General features: G+C 53.2%; 1 protein-coding gene across 1 annotated transcript in view; it reads right to left on the bottom strand.

Moving 5' to 3' along the window:
- Positions 1-26,029, bottom strand: part of ZNF618 (zinc finger protein 618) — a 198,628-nt gene that overhangs the window by 51,157 nt on the left and 121,442 nt on the right. The window contains exons 4-7 of the mRNA XM_030292839.1: positions 14,475-14,734; positions 5,016-5,111; positions 1,535-1,612; positions 882-920 (exon numbers count right to left, since the gene is read on the bottom strand). Of these exons, the coding sequence (XP_030148699.1) occupies positions 882-920; positions 1,535-1,612; positions 5,016-5,111; positions 14,475-14,734 (473 nt within the window). The remainder of the gene's footprint in view (positions 1-881; positions 921-1,534; positions 1,613-5,015; positions 5,112-14,474; positions 14,735-26,029) is intronic.

Genomic DNA, 26,029 nt, shown 5'->3' with positions numbered 1-26,029 from the left:
TAGAGGAGGAACTCTGTGTCGGGCTTCTTTTGCTGACCGTGTTTGTGGGTAATCCGTGTGGCTAGGTGTGGCTCTATGTCTTTCTCCCTCGTTGCTTCACGTGAACACGCCACGACTTATCTGTCCACTCCGAGCACTGGGCACTCGGGGTGGTTTCCAGTGTGGGACTGTTGCAAACACAGCTGCTAAGAATACCCGAGTCACCGTCTTTTGGTGGCCACGTGCACACAGTTCGGTTGGGATACACCTGGGAGGGGAACTGCTGGGTTCTGGAACTCAGGTTTGTTGGCTGGGAAGAGGTTCCGCCCCAGCCTACACTCATCTGGCTTCTTACCAGGCCCGTGGGTTTAGACCTGGGGGCAGGGCGAGCAGGGCCCACGAACAGCAAAGCAGAACACTGTCCTCAGCTGGCGAGGCCCTGTGGCTCCCCAGGCGCTGCTGGGATGGCACACCCCAGAGACGAGTGCCCGTGGGTGTTCGTGAGATAACTCTCCGAAGTAGCATTTCCCAAACATCAGCCATGAAGCCCCAGGCCCATCCAGGAATTGGGAGTCAAAAGAACAGAGGAGGAGATGATGCACACACTGGGTTCCGCACGTGAGTGCTTGCCCGTGAAGGGTCCCGAGAAGTCCACAGCAAAGAAACGTGTTCATCTGAGCGGAACCCAAGGCTGCCCTGGGTTATGTGGCCAGAGAACCCTTTGCTGATCGAACACCTATCTGCCGCCCTAGGACGTGGGCCGTGGGACACACCTTGGGAAAGGTTGTTCTGAGGTTGCTACAATTCCATAAAGACCCTGTGGCCGGCCCCACAGCCTGAACCACAGCAACGTGTCTCCCAGAGGGCAGTCCTGAGGGACAAGAGCGAGGGGAAATACTCACTGCCTTGGGAGGCTCCCTCCCCTGAGGTGGCTTCAGTGTCTATAAGAGAGAGAAAATGAGAGGGAAGTGAGCGGACTGGACCCATGGCTGGGCCGTGCCAAAAGAGCGAGAAGAGCAAGGGCAGGCGGTCCACCCACCACTGTGCCCAGGACGCTCTCTGCGCATTCAGGATGCAGCGCACACAGCCTCACAGCCCTTCTCCGTGCCCCCTGACCCAGCGCCCTTCCTCCTGGACCATCTCTCCCGTCCCCTCAGCCCTCTCATCTTCATAACGGCCACAGCGCCCCGCCCCCGCTCCCGGGGCCGCCTCGAAGAGCACACCAGATGGACCCGCGAGCACCTTCCCTGCAGGGGCCGCCACACCAGGCGGCACTGAAGCATCCTGGGGGGAAGCGGGCCCGCGTGGGGCAGGCAGGGGCACTGGTGACAGAAGTGTGGTGGCATGACCTCCCGTCCCCTCTCCCCCCCCAGCCCTGTGCGCTCTCCCAAGTTAAGGAGGCCTCTCCTGTCCGCCTGGGTCTCCTGCCTGCTGCAGAAAGAGGGAGAGGACTGCAGCTCTGGGGGAGGGGGGTCCGAGGTCATCCCCAAGGGGGCCCAGGGAGAACACCAGACAGAGAACGGAGAGGTGCGGCCCTCAGCCCTGGCCCACTCACCTCGGTGTGCCCGTACGTGGGTCTGGAAACAGTTATAATATTTGTACTTCTTGCCACAGATTCCACACTCATAGGATCCTGGACAACAGAAAAGGAAGGGACAGGTCAGTCGGTACCCAACGTGCAACCATGAGGTCCCAGGACCCGCAGTGATGTCCCCAAGCAGCAGGAACTCTGTGACAAGGGGTCAGGGGTCATCCAACGGGCTGTCTCGTCCCCGGCAGGCAAAGGGGCAACAAGGACCAGCAGAAACAGCACCGAGCTGGAGGTTGGGAAGCCAGGGTCTCGTTCACAAGTTTTTGCCCCAACTCTCTAAGTGAACTTGGGCAAATCACTTCCATCTCTGGGCCTCAGTTTCCAAATCTGTAAGGCGGAGAAGGCAACTCTCATACTTACTCCTTGAGAGGAAAAAGGAAATGAACACAAAAGTGTTCTTTCAGAATAAGGAATAAATGGCATCCACGGAAGGAAATCAACACGCATTCAAGTAACTTCTACCTCCGCTGCCTACCGGGATGGGACAGAGGTTAAGAGGACAGTCTTCGAATCACATGGATCTGGTCTCTGTCCCTCTTCTGCCATCTACCCACACCGCGACCTTGGTAATTCCCTTAGACACACTAAGCCTCAGTCTGCTCACGTGTCAAGGGGCTGGAAGTACCCACCTCACAGGGGTGGCCCCACGATCCCCTTAGGAAGCGCCCAGCCCTCCCACGGATGTGCCCTCCGCATCCGGGGAGAGCACAGAACACCGGGAGGCGGAGCAGCTTTCTTGTTCTCTCGGGCATGCGGAGACCCACACGGCGTGATTGCCTGACTCCAGCCCTCTGCAGGGCCCTTTTCCCGGGAGTGGGTAGACTGAAACGGCCGAGTTGCCAGCAGGCATTTCAGACAGGTTAAGGTGGAGCCCACCCACACGGAGCACGCGGGAAAGGCCCATGGCAGGAAGCTAAGCAGAGCCCCTCAGACCTAGCCTGGCAGGGGCCCCACGAGCAGAGGCCCTGACCAATCCCTCACATAGGCCCGCTAGCACCTGGGCTCAGGCCGCATCCTTCCCAACAGAATGGCCAGGAAGCTCGCACCAGTAGAGGCCCTGGCCCCACTCCGGGTTAAGTGCGCTGGAATGGCTGGGGCTAAGGGCCTAGGAACCTGCCTTTTTCAAAAGGGTCCTCAGAGGATTCTGACTCCCAGCAATGAGGTACGGGAAGCACTGGTTTCAGAGTAAGGCAGGCCTGGGAAGGAATCTCCACTCTACCATTTACTGGCTGAGCCTTAGTGTCCTCCTGGGTAAGGTGTGGACAATGCAACAGCATCGAGTGAAGACTGAAGAAACCTCGAGTGTTCCTGCCGTGAGCCCAGATGTTCGGTGAGTGTAGGCATCACCAGTTCCTATTGTCTTCAGCCCCTCCTGGGGGCAGAGGCCTGTTTACGTGTAAACTCCAGGTATTAAGTCACAAGAGCACTGAGCTTGGAGACTGTCAGCTCCGTTCCGCCACCCCCCCGCCCCCGGCTGATCTCAGGCACATCCCTCTTCTGGTCCGAGCCTCAGCTGCCTCACCTGTAACACAAGACGAAGATTCCTACACCTCATGACTGAGGTCAGGATTAATAAGACACCACATGTGAGACGGCTGCCACACTGACAGCCTCGCCACCGCACTCCTGTGGGTCACTAAAGGGGACGCTGTCATCCCAACACCAGCATGAAACTTAGCAGTCTGTCATCCAGTGGTTTTCTATGTGTTACCCTGGTCTCACAGGGGAAAATACACATATGTGGAGCAAAGATCCAGTTGTGTATTTCTTTGTTTTTAGCCCCGTGATTGGCACACAATGGGGGGGCTCAATAAATTCAGTGTCCTGCTGTTCTCCTCATCTGTCCCTGAGTAATAATGACCCTGACTCCCCTCCTATGGCTGGCTATGACCCACTCTTCAACAGTTTCTGCCAGTTTCCCTTCAACCAACTGAGAATTTATGGAGCATCTTAAACATGCCCGGCACCGGAGCCCCAGCCGTGAGCGAGAGTGTGAGTGATCGCTGCCCTCTGTCTGCCAAGAAGCAGACAGGCCACTAGGCAAGGGGATGGGCAGGGTGATGGGGTTACCATAGTCAAGTGCAGGACGTGGTGGGCCCAGTGCAGGACCCTAGGTCAGGGGAGTGAACAGAAGAGGCGGAAGGAAAGGGGGAGATGGACGAAAGGTGCCCCAGGGAAGGTGGAGTCTCTCCCCAGAGGACTGAGGTCACAGCCTCTGACAAGGAAAGACTTGGTTCAGACTTAACCCGCTTCCAGGTGAGGTCTCTATGCCCCAGCCCTGCCACAGCCCTGGGCCTCAGTTTCTCCAACTGCAGTCAATGACCTAAAGACTTTTTCAAGCTGTGTAATAACTGCAGGCTGCAATGGGTCCCCCCACTTGCCAACCCCCTTGATTCTGTTCACAAGCAGGCCAGGTCCCAACCGGCTTCGTGGGGTTTTCCCTCAACCCACAGAGGGAGCTGAGGATCTGTGCAGCCTTGCTCATGGATCTCAACCCACACAGAGTCACAGCGGGTACGGTCATCAGTCTTACATCCTCGGCTGGCTCCCCAGGGCAGAGCGGGGCCCTCGCCCAGTGCACTCCTACGACTGAGTTCAAGGTCCTGCCTGCCTCCTCACCGCCACTCACCCTAAGACCTCAGGCTTCAGGTGCTGTGTCTGCAGAGGGGCTTGGTGTGCAGACAGCTGGAGGGTGAGGCATGAGGCAAGGGCACCAGAGTGGCAGCCCCACTGGGCAGTGGTGCCAGCAAACCTGGGCTCAAATCCTGGCTGACCACATAAGCAGCAAGAGGTCCCGGACAAGTCATGGAAACACTCACGCCTCGGGCTTCCTCTCTGAACACAGGAAAATGGCACCCACCTCGGGGGGCGGCTATGAGCAATAATACTGTGGCTACTTAGAGCACAGTACCCAGTACAAAGCCAGCATTCAGTACAGAGAAACTGCTGTGACGATCAGCATTTTCCAAAGTTCTTTACAACCCAACTTCCTGAACGCACCCCGGGAAAGAGAGACCCACAGTCAAGCTGGTGGGAGGCATGGCCGTCTTGGGGAGGTGCAGTGCACGGGAACTTGGAGAGGTCCTGCACTAAGCTGACGGTTTAACCCAAGCTCTTCTAACGCATTTGGCCACAGAACTCCTTTATACCCGTGGCCTGTTTCAGAGTTGCAGCCCATAGCAAGTGCAGCCAGAATGTTCCCGATTTCCCGATTTCCACGTGCTCTGTCGTCCCTCTAACGGCCAAGTCTTCCAGGGCCCCTGGCGGGCTCAGATTTGCTGCCCTGTGGCAGCGACAGGGTGGAGGAGGGCGGCCCCTCACGGCCCTGCAGATGCTATAGCAGGTTCAACTTATCAGGGGTCTGCAGGTGGCGGCTATGTCCAGCCGTGCCCCCACCCTCATGCCGGCCCCAGTCAGGTCCTCCTGCCCCTCAGCCCTCACGTACCAGATGCATATCTCAACGCTTGGTCAAAAATCCAGGTCCCTGAATAGCGGCTTCGCACAGATCCACCGTGGGGGCTGCCTTCGGGCGCTTTTCCATCTGAATTACGTAAGAAATCAGAAAGAGCCCTTAAAGTTGGGGGTGCCTGGAAGGGTGGGGAAGGAGCCAGGTGAGGAGGGGCTCCAAGTCTCAGGTCAGCCAGTCACCTGAGCTCCCGGGGCCTTGGCTTCTCCATCTGAACACGGAAGGGTGATCAAGATCGTGCTGTCTACATTTTCACTAAAGAACTTGTCCCGGCAGGGGACATCCACACATTCCGCTGGGAGGCTGGCCTATGGCAGAAAGCAGCGGCTACAGGCCCAAATCCCCCCAAAGTTTTGTTTTCTCTATTCTCTGACTTAATATAACATAACATTATTCACAGTATGGTTATAATGCTTCTCCCCAGAAGCCTTCCAGCAAAATGAGCCTACAGGGAGACCATGCCCCGTGTATGCCGTGGTCTTATGTCCCCCAGCCCACAGCCACTGCATACCCCAGTGTGGCGCATGGGGCCCTGACCAGCCTTCCGGGGGATTCTCAGCTCAGACCGTCCTGGCCAGATGCCTGACTCTCTGCCAGGTAAGCTTCCTCACTCTGCGGGTTCCCCAGCTACCCTTTTGTCGTCACCATCATGGTCTACTAAATGCCAGGTGCTCTAACACTTTTCATTCGAGCCTCTCTCACGTCTCCGCACAGGCTTGGCCTCTGAGCCCAATGCACAGGCGAGGAAGCAGAAGCTGGCCGGGTGTGCGGTGACGTGCGCAGCTCACACAGCCAAAGAGGGCAGGGTGTGGACTCCGTGCCTCGGCACACATCAGCTCAGCTCCCCATCACACACCCAGTAAGACAGGTGATTATCATCCCCACTGTTCAGATGAAGGAAGCGAGGGCTGGAGGGACACATATGGCCAAAGGCTGCCCAGATCGACCTTGATCCAGAACCTACGTGTGTGACCACCACACCTCTGGGAAAGCACCAAAAAGAAATGATGCCTGTTAACATGTACCATTTGCCGACTGCAGTCAGGTCTCATGCCCATCCTCCATCCTTCCAGAAGTCCTCGTGTGGTTGGGACAACTCAATACCCATTTCGGTGATGCACATGAAAATTCTAGGGACCAGATGGCCCACGGTTGGGGCTACCCATAGCTAATGTCTGGCCAGCCTTCAGGCCTCCAGAACCATCCTACTGGCACGACACCAGGTCACCTCCAGACGCCAAGGTGATTCCCCTTCAGTCCCGGGGCTCCCCCCAAGTGCTGCCGGGCAGCAGATCCCGCCCCCACCCCCACCCCGGCGCCATGTCTGGTCCTACCACAGGACCCCTGGCGTCCCCTATCCCCTATCACGGCTGCCAGGAGCAGCTGATAGAGCATGCCAGCACAAGGGAACCAAGCCTCTACCTCTCCCCAACCCTGCTGTTGCTACTGACACAAGAAGCCACAGGTGCTGAATAATAGCACCTTTCCAGCATTTTCCAGAAGCACCTGGCAGAAAGCCTGGCTCCTTTCCCGAGAGGATGGGACAGATCAGGTGAGGCCAGCTGAGACCAGAGGGGTCTCAAGGGGGTGGCAGTGCCAAGGAACACCCAGCCCTCTTGGTTCCGGGACCCAGCATGAGTTGGGCCCACAGCCTACTGGGGGACAAAGGACCTGGAGAGGTAGTAAATCATGGACAAGTGGGTTTCCTGAGCCTCTCAGGGCTTGGACTCAGACCAAATGTCCTTGGGTCCAGGGTCTTCCAAGCAGAGTACAAATCACCTGGGGATACATGAGCAGTCAGTTTTAAGAGAGTCAATACCCCAATCATCAACTTTCAAATGTATTCTTCCCTAAATTCAATGTGCTGGAGACGTGGCAGTGGCTGGGGAGGCCCCACGCAGCTGGCCCTCCTTCCTACTTCCCTCCTGACCCCACCCTTATGCACTACAAACAAGGTGGTTCCTTCGTCCCCCATCCCACCATGGTGCCCCCCCCCATGGGGGCTGCCCACCTCAAGGCTCCAAGCAAAGAGGGAATCCCAAGTTTAAGAGCAGACCTAGAAAGTGGGTGAAATCTAGGGAGCAACGCCTTCAGTGAATCAGGTGATTCCCAATCCTTTGCTCTTAGCAAAACTGAAGAAGCATCTAATGGGGCTGTCAGCAGAGAAACCATGAACAACAGCGTCTGATGACAGACCCCGTGCAATTTTCAGTACACAATTTGGAAAGAGTTCCAAAAATTGAGTGACGCTCAAAACTCCATCCATCCCTGGTGCCTTGTGTATGTGATTAAGCTTTCTAAGTATTTCCGCGCATGGAAACCAAAACAGAGGAGTTAAATGAAAGCTGAATGTTGTCTCGTGCAACAAGAAGAAATACTAATTCACTGAAACAGCAGCCAATTGAAAAGAAATGAAGCCCCATCCATTTCATTAAGAGGTGCATTTTCAATTAATTGTTTATTTTTACATTTACTGTTTATCTGAATTTGTTTTTGACAAACTGTATACTAATAATAACTCGATCGGGGGGGGGGACGTTTTAAAAAGTACAGTTTTATGATCCCAACAAAATTTTTAAGAAATTTCTATTTCAATTTATGTACATCTTGTTGTGGGAGATGACTGTAAAACAGTGATCAATAAAAGACTCTCAAGCATAAAAAATATATTACATTAGGATAAAATCCTGCGAGGGAAGTGGACTGGAAATATGAGTTCAAGGAGAGAAAGGAAAGATGTAAAATTTCTGACTGTTGAAGACGAGCTTGTTCGTATGTTTTTAAAATGGATGATGGCAGATATCAAACCGCAGTGGGTTTGGATTCTCTCGGATACATTTAAAACAATGGTTTCACGGTTATATTTCCAAAATGACACTTTTTTTTTTTACACAATACTCCAGAAATTATATCCTTTGAAATTATCTAAACTCTGGATAAAAATGTGAGACGTCAACTCAAAAATATGAAAGAACGTACGATTTCTCAAAATTCTTCTGGGAGGTAATGAACAAAAAGAAGCTGGAAAGCCGTTGGCCTTTTTGGTTCCTGTCTCTCCAGATGTAACCCCAGATATGTCAATGTCCTGAGGCTTCAGCTAATACTGCTGGTATCTGCTTTGCATTTTGGGTCTCCCGCGTAAAAACGCTTTCATACCTATTACTTCACTCTGCCCCCAACAAGTCTACTGGAAAGACAGGCGGATGTCACTACACCCACCGATCGATGAAGACAGTGTGGCTCAGAGAGGTTAAGGATCCTGTCCAAGACTCCACAGCGGGGCAGGTCCTGGGTCTCCTGGATCATAGTCCGGGGGCCCTTTCCCACGGGGACGCTCTAACTAGGACCCCTGCCCACCTTGAACCAGCAGATGAAGAGCCAGTTGCAGAGATAAGACGTGCCCGGGAGGGCAGCCAGAACTCCCCTACTCTCTGCCCCGCGCTTCCCTGGTGGCTGTGGCAAAGAGCTGAGTGTTGGTTCTGGCAGGCTCAGGTACAAAGCCCTGCCAACAACCTACTGAAACAGGAAACTATCAGCTGGAGCCACGGAGCGGGACCTGGCACCCCTGCCTGGGTTTGTCACAGACCAAAACCCGTATGGCCGTGTCTGAATGATGGCCTGCTCCTTCCAGAGCCGTGGCTGAGCCGCCGCCTCCTTTCCCTGCGCCTCCTCCCCGGGCAACCCTGCACGTGTGCAAACACCTCTACCCCTTGATGCTCAAAGCTCACTGCCTAGAAACATCCATGTAGTCCCCCATCTGAGCCTTCACTGTGTCTCCTGCATCCCGTCCAGAGATTTCCAGGACAGAACTCTCTCCCTCACAGGCCTATATCCAGTTCTAAACAGTTCCCACAGTCACAGACGCCTTCCTTTTTACAGAGCTGAAATCACCTCCTGGTGACGGCCCTGTATCGGTTGGAGCTCAACATTCTAAAGAATGTGTCCGCTCCTTCCCCTCCCTCTCAAATGCTTCAAGTTGTGAATACTTATCCCCCATCATCTCCCCCACACCCCCACTGGCCCTGCTCCCAGTCTCTTCCTCCCCAGGACAAAGAGCCCTTAGCTCTTCTTTGGGGCTCCTCCCCACGCCAAGAATGAACTCTCTGGATATAACCTGGTTGGCCCACACCCCGTATCTGAGGAGAGCCCAGCGGGGTGCTTGTTCCCTTCATGGGCTCCTGCACCTGCTACTCCTCCTGGGCTCCCTCATGTGCAACTTCCCCAGGATTAAGGGCCGATGCTCCCACCCCACAGAGAAGAGCACCCACTGCTTGGTAGTACGTTCTGACCACGAAGATCATGGCCTCTGAGCATCCTTATCTCTCAGGAAATGTTCCGGGGACTGAATGTCCTGACTGTTGTAAACTCCGCTTGCCTCCTCTTTACCATCTAGGACAAGAAGGGCTAGCAGGTTTCCACTTCGTATTTTTCAACTCTGGCTGACTGGCAGTGACGTCTTGGTGAGCACTGTGTTGAGAAGGATTCTGAAGTGCACTGTTACAGTGTGCAGGGACCAATTAGCAATGCCTGCCACGACTGTGGACCGAGGTGTAACAACGGGAATACCTTGTGTTCAGAATTCTCCACGGTGTTCTTGAAACCTCAAGTGTGGCTCTACCATTCCTCGCGCTGCTGTGCAGAGGTCCGCCTGCAGCTTGACAGGTGGAAACGGGAATCTGTTGCCTCACTTCCTTTCACTTCTGGTCTTATCCAATAAAGTCATCAAGTTCAATATTACGATCTCTGCTCTTCTTGCTGAAAACCCCTGAGTTTCCCCACACTGGCTCCAGTGGCAGTGATGTTCTTTCTAAGAGTGAGAGATATCTTTCTCAGCACGGGGAACTTCTGGGCAGCTGGGAAACGGCAGCCGACACTGTAAGCTTGGCAGCCAGCCTCCTGGGCACGGATGCCCCTCCCGACTCTCCCAGCCTGGGAAGCTGCCAAGTGCCACGCACGTGTCCAAGCCCCAGCTCCTCCATGGGAAGTGCCTCAGATGATGTTTGTGTCATTGGGAACACTGTTTGTTTGATGGCAGTTACAGGACCATTGAGGACCCGGGGGTGGGGACAAGGGGGGATGGAGCTCAGAGGAAAGGCAAACGGGAGGTTCCCGCATGGCACAGCACGGAGTGACCAAACAGGGACGCTATTCTATTCGGCTACAGAGGCCGGCTCTGAGCCCCGAGCGCGGCTGGGTGAGCAGGGCGCTCCGGAGGCCCTTGGCTCTGCAGAACCTCATGCTTCTCTGCCAAGTGCCAGGGGAACACGTTAACTCCACGACACCCGGCCACCGGGGCACGGAATGCACACCGTGGCAGGTGCACATTTAAAGGGATGGCTCTAACCGGCATTCTGCCCCTGGCCACATCCCTGAGAGGGCTTTCCCTCCTTGTTTTCCTTCCAGGTGGGAGGGGTTTGCTGTGAGGGGGATGGACCCTTCAGGAAGTGGAAGGAAACATCACTGACTTGCTGTGTGGCCCAGGGCAACTCTTCCTTTCTGTAGAATTGTTTGCCCCTCTATAAAATGAGGGGATAAGGGGGGTCAAATCTATGGCACGTATACCCCACTGACCATCTCCACGTCCATGGCAGACATCAATAATCAATCATGCCACCCTTTAGAATTGTGAACACGGGACTCCTTATAAACAGCAGCAATTACTTGGCCCACAAGACAAAATCTAGTTGTCTTGAGATGAGATGAATTCAAAAAGCTCAATTCTAACTATTTGATTTTTTTTTAATGCTTTTCTTTCCTGGCACTGAGGCCAAACCAGATTTCTCTGAGCCTGACCGTCGGTAGAAACTACACCCTCGAGGAGGAAGGTCTGCCTTGATGGATGTGAGATGAGCCTCCATAATGAGCAGGAAGTGCTCCCAGGCCCTGCGACAGTACAGGCTCCAAAATGGCGGCTCCACTCCCGACTTGCGGGAGTGGCTTTATTCCTTTTTCTCTTTTTTACTCCTCTGACTTGTGACTTTACTCCTTTTTCGTGAAGAGTTTGCCAAAAGCAGGTTACTTAGAAATGTCCCTGGATTCTAGGGAGGGAGGACTAGAAGGGGCCCCAGGGATAGGACAGATTGCCCTGTCCAGTCCTCAGATGAGAAAATGGAGACTCAAATTAGACGCTCAGTTAGAGCCCATGTCTTCTGACACCTCATCCAGGGCCAGCCTTTTTCCCCACCCCATTTTTTTTTTTCTCTACACCACACTGGCTTATTTCTTAGGCTTTAGAAAAAAGCAGAAACTATTACCACTCTTCCCCCTTGAAGTGGTACTTCAAAGAGGTACTCTTCCCCCTTGAAGAGTCACGCTAATACTACTGATAATAATAGCAAATCATTTACGAAGTACAATGCTGAGTGCTTTATGTACATCATCGTATTGAATCTTCACGGAACCCCAGGAATTTGCAACTGTGAGAACTGAGGCACAGAGAGGTCAAGTAGCCTGCCTGAGGTCCGACAGCTATTACGTCAGAGAGCCCGGATTCACTTCCGGACTGAAGACCCAAGCTCATTCTCTCTGCACAATGCTGTCCTCCTCCACCGCCTCTTTTGATTTGCACACCCATGAGGTGGGCAGGACAGGGAGCATGCCTCACTGGATAGAAGAGGACACTAAGGCACAGCAAGGCCAAGGACCCTGCTGCTGAGCAGCCGCTGAGTTGGAAATCACCATCAGAGGCTGGCACGAGGCCGTGGGGCCTCTTGCTGTGCAGGCAGCTGGCCCAGGGAGGACTCCTCCCAACACTTGCCTAGCATGGCTGCTATAGGCCTTCCCCACCAGATCCTGGCTGCTGGCTCCAGCCCAAGATTCAGATACAACTACCCTTCACTGGCCATCTCCAGGTGAAGACACATATATATATATATATATATATATATATATCTACTGGGCCCCATGAGTCTCAAAACACACACCCCAAAGTGAGGAAGGGCACACCCTCTCTTGGGGTAGCTAACACCAGTGGCTAACACTGGCCTTGGCTCTGGGAGAGTGAATACTGAGGGAAGAACGACAGACATGGGCTCCTGATAAGCCCCTTCTTCCACTGGGCACTGAGCTAAGTTACTCCTGCTCTTCACCAAATACTTCTGGTTCATTCCAATTCTGTCATGAGGGATGATGGCATTTCCCGGCCACCTGAGATTGGGAGGGGCCATGTGACTAATGAGGCCAATGACAGAGAACTTAACTTTTCTCCTTTCTGGGCTGTAGCAGGTAATAGCTAGTGTGAATCTCTCCAGAGCTTTCTCTCCCTCTGTCCCTCGGCTGGCAGCATTTCATACAATAGCTGCTTTTAGCCTGGGTCCAGAGCAGAGCCCCCAGATGACCCACAATGGGCACGTAATATGACTTAAGAAATAAACCTTTGTGGTTTTGAGCTACTAAGATCTCATCACTCTCAGGCTCGTTTGTTACGGAGGCATAACTTAGCCCCATCCTGACAGTTATGGCCCCAATGTCAATACCGCTCCCTAGAAGCCAGTCCCTACTAGGCATTGTGGGGTGGCAGCAGGGAGCACAGAGGCACGGGTCAGAAAAGTCCAGGGGCTCCTAGTCTCGTGGCAGAGGTAGGCACAGGCAAGGCCCCTCTAATTTAAAATAGATAATGGGAAAGCCGCCTGGGTGGCTCAGTCGGTTAAGCGTCCGACGTGATCTCGGCTCAGGTCATGATGTCTTAGGTTTGTGGATTCGAGCTCCGCGTCAGGCTCTTCACTGACAGCGCAGAGCCTGCTTGGCATTCTCTCTCCACCTCTCTCTCTCTCTCTCAAAATAAGTAAACTTAAAAAAAATTTTTTTAAATAAATAACGGGAAGTACTCACGTGAGGGGTAGGGTATAAACGGAACTCTGACCAGAAGAGATTAAAGAAAGGTTCTGGAAGGTGGCGGCACAGGAGCCGGCCTTCAAAGATGGGCTGGATTTGGGCATGTGGAAATGGACAAAGGCTTTCCAGGGAGAGGGAACGGTATGAGCAAAGGGCAAGAAATGCTGCATAAAGGCAGAGTGTGCTAGAACGAAAGGTCCAAAAAGATCATAAATAGGAAAGAGGGATCAGGTTACAGAGGATCTTGATACTATGGGCCTTGACCTGACACAGCGGAGTGGGAAACCCCAAGTTTATTAGCAGGAAGTGACATGGTCACAGATTTGTTTTTGCCAAGGCCCCTGGCAGCCAGAGTAGAGGGCAGGTGAGGGCAGAAAGACACACAGGCATGGCTGTCAGTGGGATGCCGCAACGACCCAGATGGGGCTGACAGGGTCACAAGGAAACGCAGAGAACAGCCGGGAAAGGGAACACGAGGTTGAGCCTCGGCAGCTGGGAAGAAAAGGCAACAGGACTGGAGCATAAACTTGGGGACACGCAACAGGGGAATCTCTGCACAAGGCCCTGTGTGCCAGACATGGGACGTGAGCCAGAAGTCAGGAGGAAGCGAGCCAGAGCTGGACCAGGAAGGACAGGCAGAGGGGAGGGGGGGCGGCAGCGTCTAAGAACACACTGAGCACGGGAAACGTGGAGCAGCGAGGATGAGAACGGAAGTCTGGGAACAGGCGAGACAAGTCCTCCATGGCAGGCGAGGCACTCGGACTTCACAGACCAGGGTTTGCAAACCTGTGGCCTCGGAGTGACTCCGACCCACAGACAGGTTTGTTTTGCTTGGCAGATTTCAAAGGTCAGATGAGTTGCCAACATTTAAAGCCAAAAGAATTCACCTCAGATTTCTCACTTCTAGCGTGTGGCACGTCTACACTGAGCCCGTCTCCCACCCAGTTCCGGCAGCAGCTGAGGACCGAGCCCCTCTGTGTGTGTTTTGGGGGAGGCCTTGCGGGCATCTGGGTCTGTGAGCCCCGCCGGGTGCAGGTGGCCCTGAGGGGAATCCCCTGGCTCCCGCTGGAAAGTGAGGGGGGAGAGAGAATTTCTAAGAAACTCATTTCCACAGAGCTCCTCGGAACCTGACCCGGACCAGAAGAGGCAGGGGAAGGTGCCAGTCTGTCATGAGTCCGGTCCCAAGGGGGCCTGTTCCAAGCAGGACGTGCACTGGGAGCTGCTTGCAGGAGCCCGCGGTGAAGCCAAGGAGAAAATAAATGCAGACAGGCATTTAGGACAACGAGCGACGTGGTGGTGCTAGACCTACCTGGGGCACGGGAGCCCACGCCATGAGGGATTTGCCACACCTACAGAAAGTTCCGGGCATCTGACCCGAGCAAGTCTTAAAGCACAGATAGGGCTCTGGCATGTCAGGGAAGGAAAGAAGAGGTCCAGACTACAACTGTCCAAGCAAGAGGCAGGTCTAAGGAGCCTACGTCCTTCCCCGAGGGCAAAGCAGAGCCACCTAAGGTTCTCTCAGCCAAGGACAGGCAGGACTCTTCTCTCCAGGACTCTGACCCCACGCCCGGGTCCCGGCCCTGACCCTCACGGAGAGGCACTCACCGAGGGTCTGCTGGTTACGAACGCCACCGATCACCACGCAGATCTCGGCGGGCACGTCGCCTGGCCCGTCCTTGCTGACCACCTTCTTCTCCTCCTTGGCCTCCCCCTGCCAGATCACCTCCTGGATGTAGTCGTCAGGCAGCTCTGTCTTCACCTTCACCTCCGTCATCGTTCCCTGCTCGGCGCTCAGGGAGGCCTCGGCCGGCGCGGGCTCGGGCCCCTCCACCTTGGTGCTCTTCTGGCTGCGCTTCAAGCGCTCCCTGGGAAAGAAGAGAGTCTGTTCAGCGTGGACCCCGTGCCAGCCCCCAGACCCATCTGGGAGCCCACCAGCCCAGGGGGTTGCAAAATGTTTAGTGACAGACCCATTTCTCCGTGAATCTCACCTTGAAGCACCGGCACCCATGGCGGCCCCTATGGGTCCTCCAGGGAACCCCAGGGCTCCGAGGAACACCGTTTGAAAACCATTGGGCTAGTATGGCTCCAACGCCACTCATTTTACAGATCTAAAGAGGTCTAAACGTGCCCAGTAACTCCTGTAACTGGGGTTAGAAAAGACCTACTAGGGCAGCTACGGGTGGTTGAAATCAGTTCTTCTCCAGGTTTGATACGCACATCAATCAGCTGAGAATCTTGGTAAAATGCAGATTCTGGTTCAGCAGATCTGGGGTTTAGCCTAAAACTCTGCTTTTCTTGCTTTCTTTCTCTCTTTCTCTCTCTCTTTCTTCTTTTCTTTTCTTTCTTTCTTTCTTTTTCTTTCATGTTTATTTATTGTTGAGAGGGAGAGAAGAGCATGAGCAGGGGAGGGACGGAGAGAGAGAGAGAGAGAGAGAGAGAGAGAAACCCAAGCAGGCTCTGAGCTGACAGCAAAGAACCTGACACGGGGCTCAATCTCACAAACCGTGAGCCAGGCGTCCTGAGATTCTGCTTTTCTACCAAGCGTGCAGCAAGGAGGATGCTGCTGGTCTTCGACCTGCACTTTGGACAGCAAGGGTTTAAGTGGCTTAATGGGTACAAAGTGCCCAGTGCTGTTCCCTTCCCTCCTTGGTGGAAGGGCTGAAGATTCATCCAAGCCCCTCCCTGTTCCATCTCACGGACGGGAGACTACAAGCCAAAAGCCTCACTCAGACCTTACCATTCTGGCTTCCACGTGGCTCTGCAAATACCAGAAAACATTCTCAAGGTAATGAGCTCAATACTGAGGTGGGCAGGGAGGGCACAGACCACCGAACCTCCTTTATGGGGGGGCACACTGTGGCCCAGAGCACAACTGGGACTTGCCCAGGGCCACACACAAGACAGGTGGCAGGCCAAGGCATGAAGCCTTGACATCTCTTGAACACAGCGGTTCAACGTGACTCTCTGTGTTATCATAAGGGGGAGCCTTCTGGCAAGGGGATCATCACGATCACTCCCACCTCTGAGGTACTGAGGCCAAGGTGTGCCACACTGGGAGATCACATCACGTGCCAGCCCAGGGATGCCACCCTGTCACATCCGGCCCTCTCCACTGCTTCAGAGAAGCTTCTGGACTGAACTTGAAGGCCCACACTTGAAGCACACTCAGGCAAGCCCACTAGCATGCCAACCGAGCTTCGTGGAGGTGCCAGGCTGGGAGGCAGGGACCCGGGTTCTGACCCTGGATCTGAAGTGGGCTTGTTGTAGGACTTTGGACAAGACTTTTCTCTTCTCTGGGCTTCAACAGCTCCATCTGTCACAGGAGCATGAGTTTTTATCACATTCACTGTCCCTCCCAGCTCTGAACTTTCTCGCAGGTTGGTGACTGAGCAAAGAGAGGAGGAGGGTCCCAGCTAATGAGGAGGGGACAGCAAAAGGCCACTGGGGAGGTCCTAGTATGCACTGAACTGTGTCCCTGACCTGCCCAATTTGTACGGTGAAATCTTTTTTTTTTTTTTAATGTTTATTTATTCTTGAGAAAGACAGAGAGAGAAAGAGAGAGCAGGGGAGGGGCAGAGAGAGAGAGAGAGAGAGAGAGACAGAATCTGAAGCGGGCTCCAGGCTCCGAGCTGTCAGCACAGAGCCCAACGTGGGGCTTGAACCCACGAACTGTGAGATCATGACCTGAGCCAAAGTCGGACACTTAACTGACTGAGCCACCCAGGCGCCCCTGTATGGTGAACTCTTAATCCCCAACACAACTACAGCTGGACACAGGGTCTTTAAGAGATAATTAAGGTTAATAAATAAAGTTATAGGGACCTAATCTGACAGAACAGGAAGAGAAATCTCTGTCTCCCCACCACGTGAGGACACAGAGAGAAGGTGGCTGTCTGTAAGCCAGGAAGAGGGTTCTCACCAGAACCCAACTGTGCTGGCACTGTGATCTCAGACTTCCACTCTTCAGGACCGTGTGACAATATATTTCTGTTGTCCAAGCCACCCGGTCTGTGGTCTTCTGTAATGGCAGCTCGAGCTGACTACTGCTCAGGACTCAGATGGACCAAGCCAGAGTGAAAAGGTAGGCTGGGAGTGGCCCGGGTGACTCAGTCAGTTGGGCGTCTGAGTCCTGATTTCAGTTCAAGTCATGATCTCCTGGTTTGTGTTCAAGCCCCGCATCGGGCTCTGCGCTGATGGCACAGAGCCTGCTTGGGATTCTCTGCCTCTCTCTGCTCGCTCTCTGTCTCTCTCAAAAATAAATAAACGTTAGAAAGAAAATGTCTTAAAAAAAGGCAGGCTTGTGGGGAACCAGCCAGGAGCCAGGGCTGTCCGGTCAGGCACCTCCCTGCTGTGTGACTTGAGCCACCAGCTGCCCAACCTCCACGCCCCAGTTTTCCCATCTGCAAAATGGAGCTAACAGGATTGGCAGGCAGATTTCAATCAACTAACAAAACACTCAGCATAGTGGCTGGCCTGTAACAGCTATCAAGACATGGTCATCATTACTATTCTTAATAATGACGAACTGTTACGGCATCCTTCGCACTCAGTGGGCCCAGTGACGCCTCCTCCCGGCGTGTGCCACATCAGGGCCACCATACACTCTTTGGGTTCTTACCCTTCTCTGCATCAGGAAACACAGATCGGGATGGTTCGATCGCCTCAGTGTTCATTTCTTTTACTTACTGAAGAAACACTGAAGTTGCTTTTTATGTGCCGGGACTGTTCTAATATACGGACTCTTTTCATCTCTTTCATCTCGGTTAACAAATGGTGAAGAAGTCCTGGGATTATCTCTGCTTTACAGATGAGGAAACAGAGGCACTGAGAAAAGTGACTTGATCCAAGTTACACGGGTAGTAAGACATGAAACCAAAATTAGACGTAGGCATCTTGGGTCTTAGCCACGGTGCGCTGAGACTCGGGGAGAAACCTACAGAGGGAAGCCTGCCCAGCTGCCTCTGGCAGCTCCCACACCACCCACTCTTTGACCTTCTGCATCTAGAACAGTCCAAACCGTGGTGCTAGTGGGTAAGCCAGAGGAAGGCAGACTGCCTGACTTTTCTGGCTGCTGCTTCCTCCAAGGGGGTATCTTGAACCAGAGCCCCCTTGCTGAGGACCAGTGCCCCTGGGAAGGGATAAGCCTACCCACTCCCTGCTGTGTTTAAGAGTCATCACAGGACAAGGGCACCTGGGTGGCTCCGTCGGCTAAGCATCCAACTTCAGCTCAGATCATGAGATCATGATTTCACAGTTTGTGGATCTGAGACCTGCGTCGGGCTCTTTGCTGACAGCTCAGAGCCTGGAGCCTGGTTCAGATTCTGCGTCTCCCTCTCTCTCTCTGCCCCTCCCCCGTTTGTACTCGATCTCGGTCTTTCAAAAATAAATAAATGTTAAAAAAAAAAAAAAGTCATCACAGGACAAAAAAGCCTCTTAGTTCAGTGAGGCCCCAGGAGCCACGGGAGCCGCAGGTCTAAGAAGTGACCAGGGAATAGCTATGGCTTCAGGAAGGGAGGACAGTCTGCAGCCAGCCACAACAGAAGGGGATGTCCTGGGAGCGAGGTCTCCCTGGTGCTGGGGCACCAGAGCAGAGGCGGGCAGAGAGCCTGGCAGGAACCCCATGTGACGAACTAAGATGGGAGGTTCTGAAGCTGGATGGTCCCACGGCCAATTTTGGAACCGCCACCACCAAGCTGTGGGTTCCTGCACAAGCGACTCCAATCCCCTAAGCCTCAGTCTTCACACCTGTACGATGGGGATAAACACAGCACCAACCTCACAGCGCTGTGAGGCAGAGACAAGGCAATGTCTGCAAGGTGGCCCCAGTGGAGATGTCCTACACATATCTATGGTCTTATGTAGGGGTGCAGGGGAGGGAAGCATGCAGAGGACACAGGGGAAGGGTCTTACATGGCACAGACGTGCAGGGGCTGTGGAGGTAAATCCACAGGGGTTTAAATCCCATCACCATCACATCCCAGCTGGTGACCCTGAGTGAGCCCCTGACCCTCTCTGAGCCTGTTTCCACATAAGTGATGTGGGGAGCCCCGTATCGGCTCAAAAGGTATTGTGAAGATCAACCACAAAAATGTAAATCCAGGACCTCATCTAGAGTGACTCATACAGCAGAGGTGATCATGCCCATGGGAACCGGTGACAGCTGCTGATGTCGCTGCTCCCTGACAGAGACGGACCACGGGGATGCTAACCACCAATCCTGCTGGCTCACTGGGCACAGGGGTGGAGCTCGGGGACCCTGTCTGAACCCGAATGCCAGCCCGGCAAGAACAAAGCCCGTGGGTCTCAGGGGGGCTGCTAGGCAGGCTGGTAGCTGAGGATTCCCTCTGGCTTGGCCCTGGCTGGTCCTGAACCTGCCTGCACAAAGGGTTAAGCCCCAAGCACAGGGCAGATGTGTTCCCCAGGACAGCAAAGAGGCCCAGTGGAGATGAAGGGTCCAGCCTGCTTGTGCTCCCCACAACTGAGGTCACGGAGAGGGAACAGAACAGACCCTCCCCCTGAAATACCCTCAATTCACTGCCGACACCTGGAAACTCAGCCTGAGAACTACGAATGCTTGTCCACCCACCCAAACAGACTCAGTGTCCTTTCCTGCTCTTAGGCACCCCTGCCAGCATCAGGACGTCCTGGTGGGAGGGAGGAGTTGCTGGAATCAGACAGGCTGGGCATTCACACGCCCTGTGACCTCGGGCTGGGCTCCCCCTCTGAACCTCAGTTTCCTTGTCTGTTAAAGAGGGACCATGATCCTTGCCAATGTGGGGGTGAGAGATGAGCCGGGGAGCTGGGGCAAAGTAGATTTCCATATATGGCACCTGCCATGATGATGACATCACTGATTCATGAGGACATCCTCACCTCTGGGAGGCCTTTCTTATCTGCTGGAAGTGGAGTCAGACCCCCTTTCTGAACGCCCATCCGCCCCCACACAGGAGACTCTTACTCTGCGAGCTACATGAGCTATCCTGTCCCCCAAAAGGCACTCCCTTAAATGGGATATCCCCGAGCCCTGGAGGTACCAAGGACACTGGCAACTTCTCCCGGGGCTCCATGCTGTAGATTTACAAGCCCAAATGTTGCTTTTCTCGGGTGCTTTGCATTTAATTAGGTGTCCTAATAACAATGGAATCACCGAAGTACTTATATCACTTTGAATTAGTGGTGTAGTATCTTCTAACTTCTTTAAAAATTTTTTTTTCATATATCATTTTTTAAAATAGAGCTCATTATTTTAATTATATCCATTTAAATGTACAGTGGAGCCCTTGGATATTCTCAGCACGAATCATTAGGTATATTAGTGAAAAAGCACTCGGAATCTATCTACATGCTGACACTCCATAATCTATTCTATTTGTGTCGCTGTAAAATAGATTTATATATAGATAACTACAAAATAGTTGCTCAAGATATGCTATGAATTTTATATTTAACCTGAGTCACACTTCAACATAAAATCTAAAGTCAGGCACTAAAAGGATATTTCTCGGCAAGAATATACCGTCTGTGGTCACTGGTTACTGCTCATGCCAGAGGCCAAGAGAGAAGCCAGACCAAGTGGCCTCCTTGCCCCCTAAGAACGGTGACCCCTCATTAGAGCAATGGTTCTCAAAGTGTGTTCCTTGGAGGCTTAAGAGTTCCACAGCAATGGTCCAGAGGACTGAATGAGGCCTGAGTGAAAAGAGTGGTGTTGAGTGGGCTCCAAGACCCCTACTCTCTCTTTGATTTTAGCCTGATGTACTACATATACGTGCTTCTTTCTCTCTGTAGTGGGGTAAATGGTGCCCTCCCCCCCCCCCCACCTAAGATATGCCCACATCTTAATCTCCAGAACCTATGAATGTGACCTGACTTGGAAAAAGCCTGTTTGCAGATGGATGTATTTAATTTTAGGACTTTAAGACGGGATCATTGTGAATTACCTTAGGTGGACCCTAAATGCAAGGACCAATGTCCTTGTAAGACAGACAGAAGAAGGGACAGTGCAGACAAGAGAAGGCAACATGACCACCAAGGCAGAGATTAGAGAAACGCAGCCACAGGTCGAGGAAGGCTACAGACACGAGAGCTGCAAGAGGCAAAGAACAGATTGTCCCCTGGAGCCTCCAAAAGTGTGAGAGAACAAGCTTCTGTTTTAAGCTCCCCAGCTTGTGGTAATTTGTTACAGCAGCCGCAGGAGACTAATACCCTCCCTGTGTTAGACTCTGAAGAACCCGCTCCACCGCAATTAAGTCTGCAAACCACCGCCCTCCACCACCCTCAGCCTTCTTCTGCTTCGTTCTTACTCATCCCCAGCGCCGCGTGCGGCCGGTCCAATGTGCCCGCAGAGCCTGCCTGGGAAAGTTTCAGAAACAAATCTCTTCCTCTGGGTTTTGCCAGATGGCTCTTCAAGTGCTTGGGCCCGCCCCACCCCATCTGGCATCCACAAGAGCCCTGCAGCCAGATGCAGACACTGAAGCACAGAACGAGGCCCAGCCCCGGCACCGCCGCCCCGTGCGCCGCAGCAACTCAATCAACACTGTGAACGAAGGGCACGCGCGAGGTCACGCACCTTCCAGTGACCAGAAACAATTTTCCCGACTCCTATCCGGGTGCTGTTCCCACGAAACCCTGCATCAGTGGACCGGGGACCCAAAGGCCATGCCATTTCTGGCCGTGTGGGAGGAGGAGTTTCAGATGACGTCATGTGCCCAGGAGTCAGACAACTTTGCTTGCTTGCGGGTATAATTTCTTCATCATTCCACCAAAAATGCTAATGCCTGAAGCTCTGCCAGGTCACGGTACTTACGAGGGATCCTCAGCACACCGGAGATCAGTCCTACCCCTGCCTGATTCGGTTTTCCCACCTGCATGACGAGGGACTCGGAATCTAAGGCAGCGGTAGAGGCTGGACCTCCACCCAGCAGGGTAAGGGTCTCCTCGCACAGGGCGGGGAGCAGTGAATCCGTGTGCCCTGAGGCTCTGCCTGAGGACCACCCACCTCCTGCAAAGGCCACTGCCTCTTCACTCTGGCACTTGAGCCACCGGAAACAATGTTAAGGGTGGTGGGGGAGGGGGCGGATCTCTAATCAGTGTGTAAATAATGACTTAGTTAACTCCCTCTAGAATAAAACTTCATTAAAAGACTCCACTCATTAGGAATGAGGGTTAAGTAGCCTCAAGCTGAGCTTAAACACACTCTCCACAAATGCACGGGGTGTTAAAAGAATTAATGCACATCCAGCCATGACTTCAGGGTCAGCATTTACCCTGATGCACGGGCTGACCGCTGACCAAGTCCTCCTGCGCTACCCAAGTGCCTACCTACCGATGATCTAAGAGCAAAGGATTCTTCCTATTCGGGAGTCAGCAGGGCCCTCCTTGGCAATGCTTCCAAGTCCAATGAGGCTTCTGCCTCCCCCGTTCCACCAGGGCTGTTCTTCCCAAGGCCCCTGGTGACCTCCATGCTCCTGGAGCCTACGGTCCCTTCCCGTCCTCAGCGACCTTGTCCTCTGTCAGTAGCCCTGGACGAGCTCCTCCCTCTCTCCTCTGTCCAGCTCTTTGTTCCTCTTGGCTCTGTGCTTGCCTGGTGGCCCCTCCTCTATCTTCTGCTAATTCCTCTTCACCAGCCCAACCCTTATATACTGACATGCCCCAAGGATCAGTTCTAGAACCTCTTCCATCTTTATCCACACTCACTCCCTAAAGTGATCTCATCCAGACTCATGTTTTTAAATATTAACAATGCGATGATGAATCTCGAATTCTGTCTCCAGCGTGGACTTCCCCCCAAACTCCAGACCTGCACACACAAAACTGCCTGCTGGACACCTCCTCCTGGATGCCCCACAGGGACCCATATTTAACAGGCCCCAACTGAGCTGTTGTAACATACCTCCCCCCAAGTCAAGACAACTATCCTTCTGACTCCCATCCCACTACAGCTTGCAGTCCACGATGCCACCATCAAATAACTGCAGACTTTATTTCAGTTAGTAGCAATTACATCCCTCCAGCTTCTCGGGCCCCGGCTCTGGAACTAACCTCTACTGGCAGATCCTGTCAACTCCCCCTTTAAGGTATGTCCAGAACCTGGCTACTCTTTCCCAGCACCTGACCACCCCCTGGTCCCAGCTGCCTTCCCCTGCCTCCTGTCTTGCTGCCATAACCACACACAACCACACCCCCATACCTCACAGCCCGTCTCCTGCTCCTACCCCTGCCCAACGCCCCGATGTCGACGTTCAACAGAGCTGCCAAGGCGACCCCGTCCAAACAAGCCAGGTGATGTCACCTCTAGGCCCCAAACCCACTGTGGTTCCACATCTCAGCCGGAATAACAGCCAGAGCCCTCGTCCCAACCCTCAGGGCTCCCTGCGACATGCTCCAAGCGCCCGCTGGCCTCATCTGCTAACACACCCCCTTGCTGGCCACACCGGACTCCCTGCTCTTCTCTGAGCACACGGGGCCTCCAGTTTTGTTGAGATATTGCTAACATAGAAGACATGAAAGTCCAAGGTGCACCAAGTGATGATCTGTCCTGCAAAATGACACCTGCTCTTGAGGCTGCAGGGCCCAAGATGGGGCGCTGGGCTCCCCAGTGGCTGCTCTCTCTGACATCCATCAGGGAGCCTGCAGCCTCAGCCCTGTGGTTTCTGAGAGTGCCCCCTCTGCTTCTAAACGGCTCCTGCTCTGAATGTGCTCTCTGATTCCACGTGCTTGGGAGAGACCTCCAGGGGTAAGGGCTCTACCCCACTGCCATTTTGTATCCCCGTGCCCGGCTCCCAGCAGATGACAGCTAATGTCTGCTGAACGACACAAGCAGACAATCACCGGAGATAGATACGCCAGCGTGAAGGTGGAGGTGAGAACGGCAACGGTACCACAATGAGGGAGTGAGGACAAGGGCCCCTGTGGCGTACTGGGTGGCTGTGACATGCCAGGCATGGTGCTTCACACCGGATCCATGCACCGTCCCACTGATGCCAGGCATATCACAAGCGCCTGACAGGCCGGGTAGTTTTGCTTTAAGATAAGAAAACTGAGAATCAGAGAAACAGAGTGACTTTTTCATGGCCACACAGCTTCCTAGTGACAGAATGGGATTCAATCAGATCTGCCCAACTCTAACGCCTGGGCTTTGAATCACTTGGAGGACTTCTGTTTCTCTTCTCAACATTTATTTATTTTTGGGACAGAGAGAGACAGAGCATGAACGGGGGAGAGGCAGAGAGAGAGGGAGACACAGAATCGGAAACAGGCTCCAGGCTCTGAGCCATCAGCCCAGAGCCTGACGCGGGGCTCGAACTCCCGGACCGCGAGATCGTGACCTGGCTGAAGTCGGACGCTTAACCGACTGCGCCACCCAGGCGCCCCCTGTTTCTCTTCTCAAAAGAAGAGACGACTAAAAACAACGACAACAAAACACCTGTTGAATGAATGAACAAATTAACGACTGATGGACCAGAAATTCCAAGAGACGAGTACATCCCCTCATCTCCTACTGTATCCTCAGCATCCGGACAGACAGGGGTACATGTTAAGATGCTTCAAACAGCAACATAGAAACGCGATAAAATTAAGGAACGAGGAGTTCCACGTCTGCCACAGAGAAATGTGCTTGGGCTTTTTGTTCACTGTTGACCTCTAACTCTCCTTGAAGTCTTCTAAAATGGCTGCTGTTCACATACGGCCTTTGGACACAGGGTCTCCTGCTTTCAGTGACGAGGACAGGAATCGTAACCAGGTTAGAGACTGCGGCTTCCACCAGCCAGGAAGGACCAAGAGAGAGACCCCTAGAGCAAAACCCCAGTTTCCACAAACCCTGATAACGAGGCCCGTGTGTTTACTATTCTACCCGTGTTTCAAATCTTCACATCGCCCATGCCTTAATAACCCTCAGAATTATCTGTGCTTCCATTTGTCATGTATCACTGATATATTTTAATAAATAGTCAAGCAGAAAAGATTAGATTAATAGATTAAAACTATTAACCTATTAAACAACTCTTAACAGTCTAGAAATTCAAAATAACCTACAATGCATAAATATATCATTAGTTTGAGATAATTCGTAGGCACTTAATTTTCTTCAATGTATGTTGTCAGTCAGCCACGACGCTGGGTAATACTGCAGTTCCGAAAGACAGCATGAAGATTTAAATATTAAGAGTTAATTCCCTGGTTAATTTAAACCTAAAATAGAGAAAAGCAGGAGTCTTGAGCAATGCTGTCAAGTCACCAACTCCGACATTTAGCAGGATGGGGCCCTCCGGGGACAGCTGGGAACTTCTTTTACGGGTGTCATGGCACAGGGAAGGTTGGCCCAGGTCATTAAAAAGAATTACTGCTAACAGCATTTTAAAGAGACACGCTGCATTCCTCGTCCAATGGGTGTAGCGATGGTACAATTCGGAACCGTGAGCAAGGTGCACTGCTCTCCCAAGACTCACCTTTCTGAGTTTCTCCTCACCCAACTGTCGGGGACACTGCAGACTCAGGATTTCTTACTCGGACAGCATTCCCTCCGCTGGCAGGTGGGGAAGGGGGGGGGGGGGTCACAGCAGAGTCCCTGCCCGCAGTCCTGCAGAGACCCTCTGGGGCACCTGCAGGGTCCCATGCAGACCCCAGAGAGCAGCCGACTCAACCAGCGATGACCGAGACGACTCCTACGTTGGTCGTCACGCTGGCTGATGTGAGAACAGAGAAAAATTACGCTCCCTCTGGCACCGATATGATTCCCTACTGAGGCCGAGACTTAGCTACTATCTCTCTTTCTCTCTGACGCCGAGCTCCTCTGGCCACTTTCTCCTTGGAATGAAAGGTAAAGAAGCTTCCCAGCAGGACCCCTCTGCTCCAACATCCTGCCCACACTGACAGCTGATGCCCGGAGCTGCCCTTCGGCCGCCAATGTGCCCCTAACGTGGTCCACGTCTTCCCAAGGTGTTCGGGGGTAATAAACTAGACGCTGAGCCGTTGCCAAGCTTTCTAACCTACTTACGCCCTGCTCTCCTCGCATGGAAGCTGGTGAAGTTAATGCAAACCACTAAGAGTTGTTTAGAAGATTCAAGGACAGAGATGTACACGAGGCACCCAACACAACACCTCACACATAGTGGGGCTCCATAAATGTTAGTTCTTTTCTCCCAACCTTACCAAGTACTTGC

The sequence above is a fragment of the Lynx canadensis genome, chromosome D4 (genome assembly GCF_007474595.2).
Source record: "Lynx canadensis isolate LIC74 chromosome D4, mLynCan4.pri.v2, whole genome shotgun sequence".
Classification (NCBI taxonomy): domain Eukaryota; kingdom Metazoa; phylum Chordata; class Mammalia; order Carnivora; family Felidae; genus Lynx; species Lynx canadensis.
Note: the sequence above shows the minus strand (reverse complement) of the source record. Positions and strands in the feature narration are given on the sequence as shown.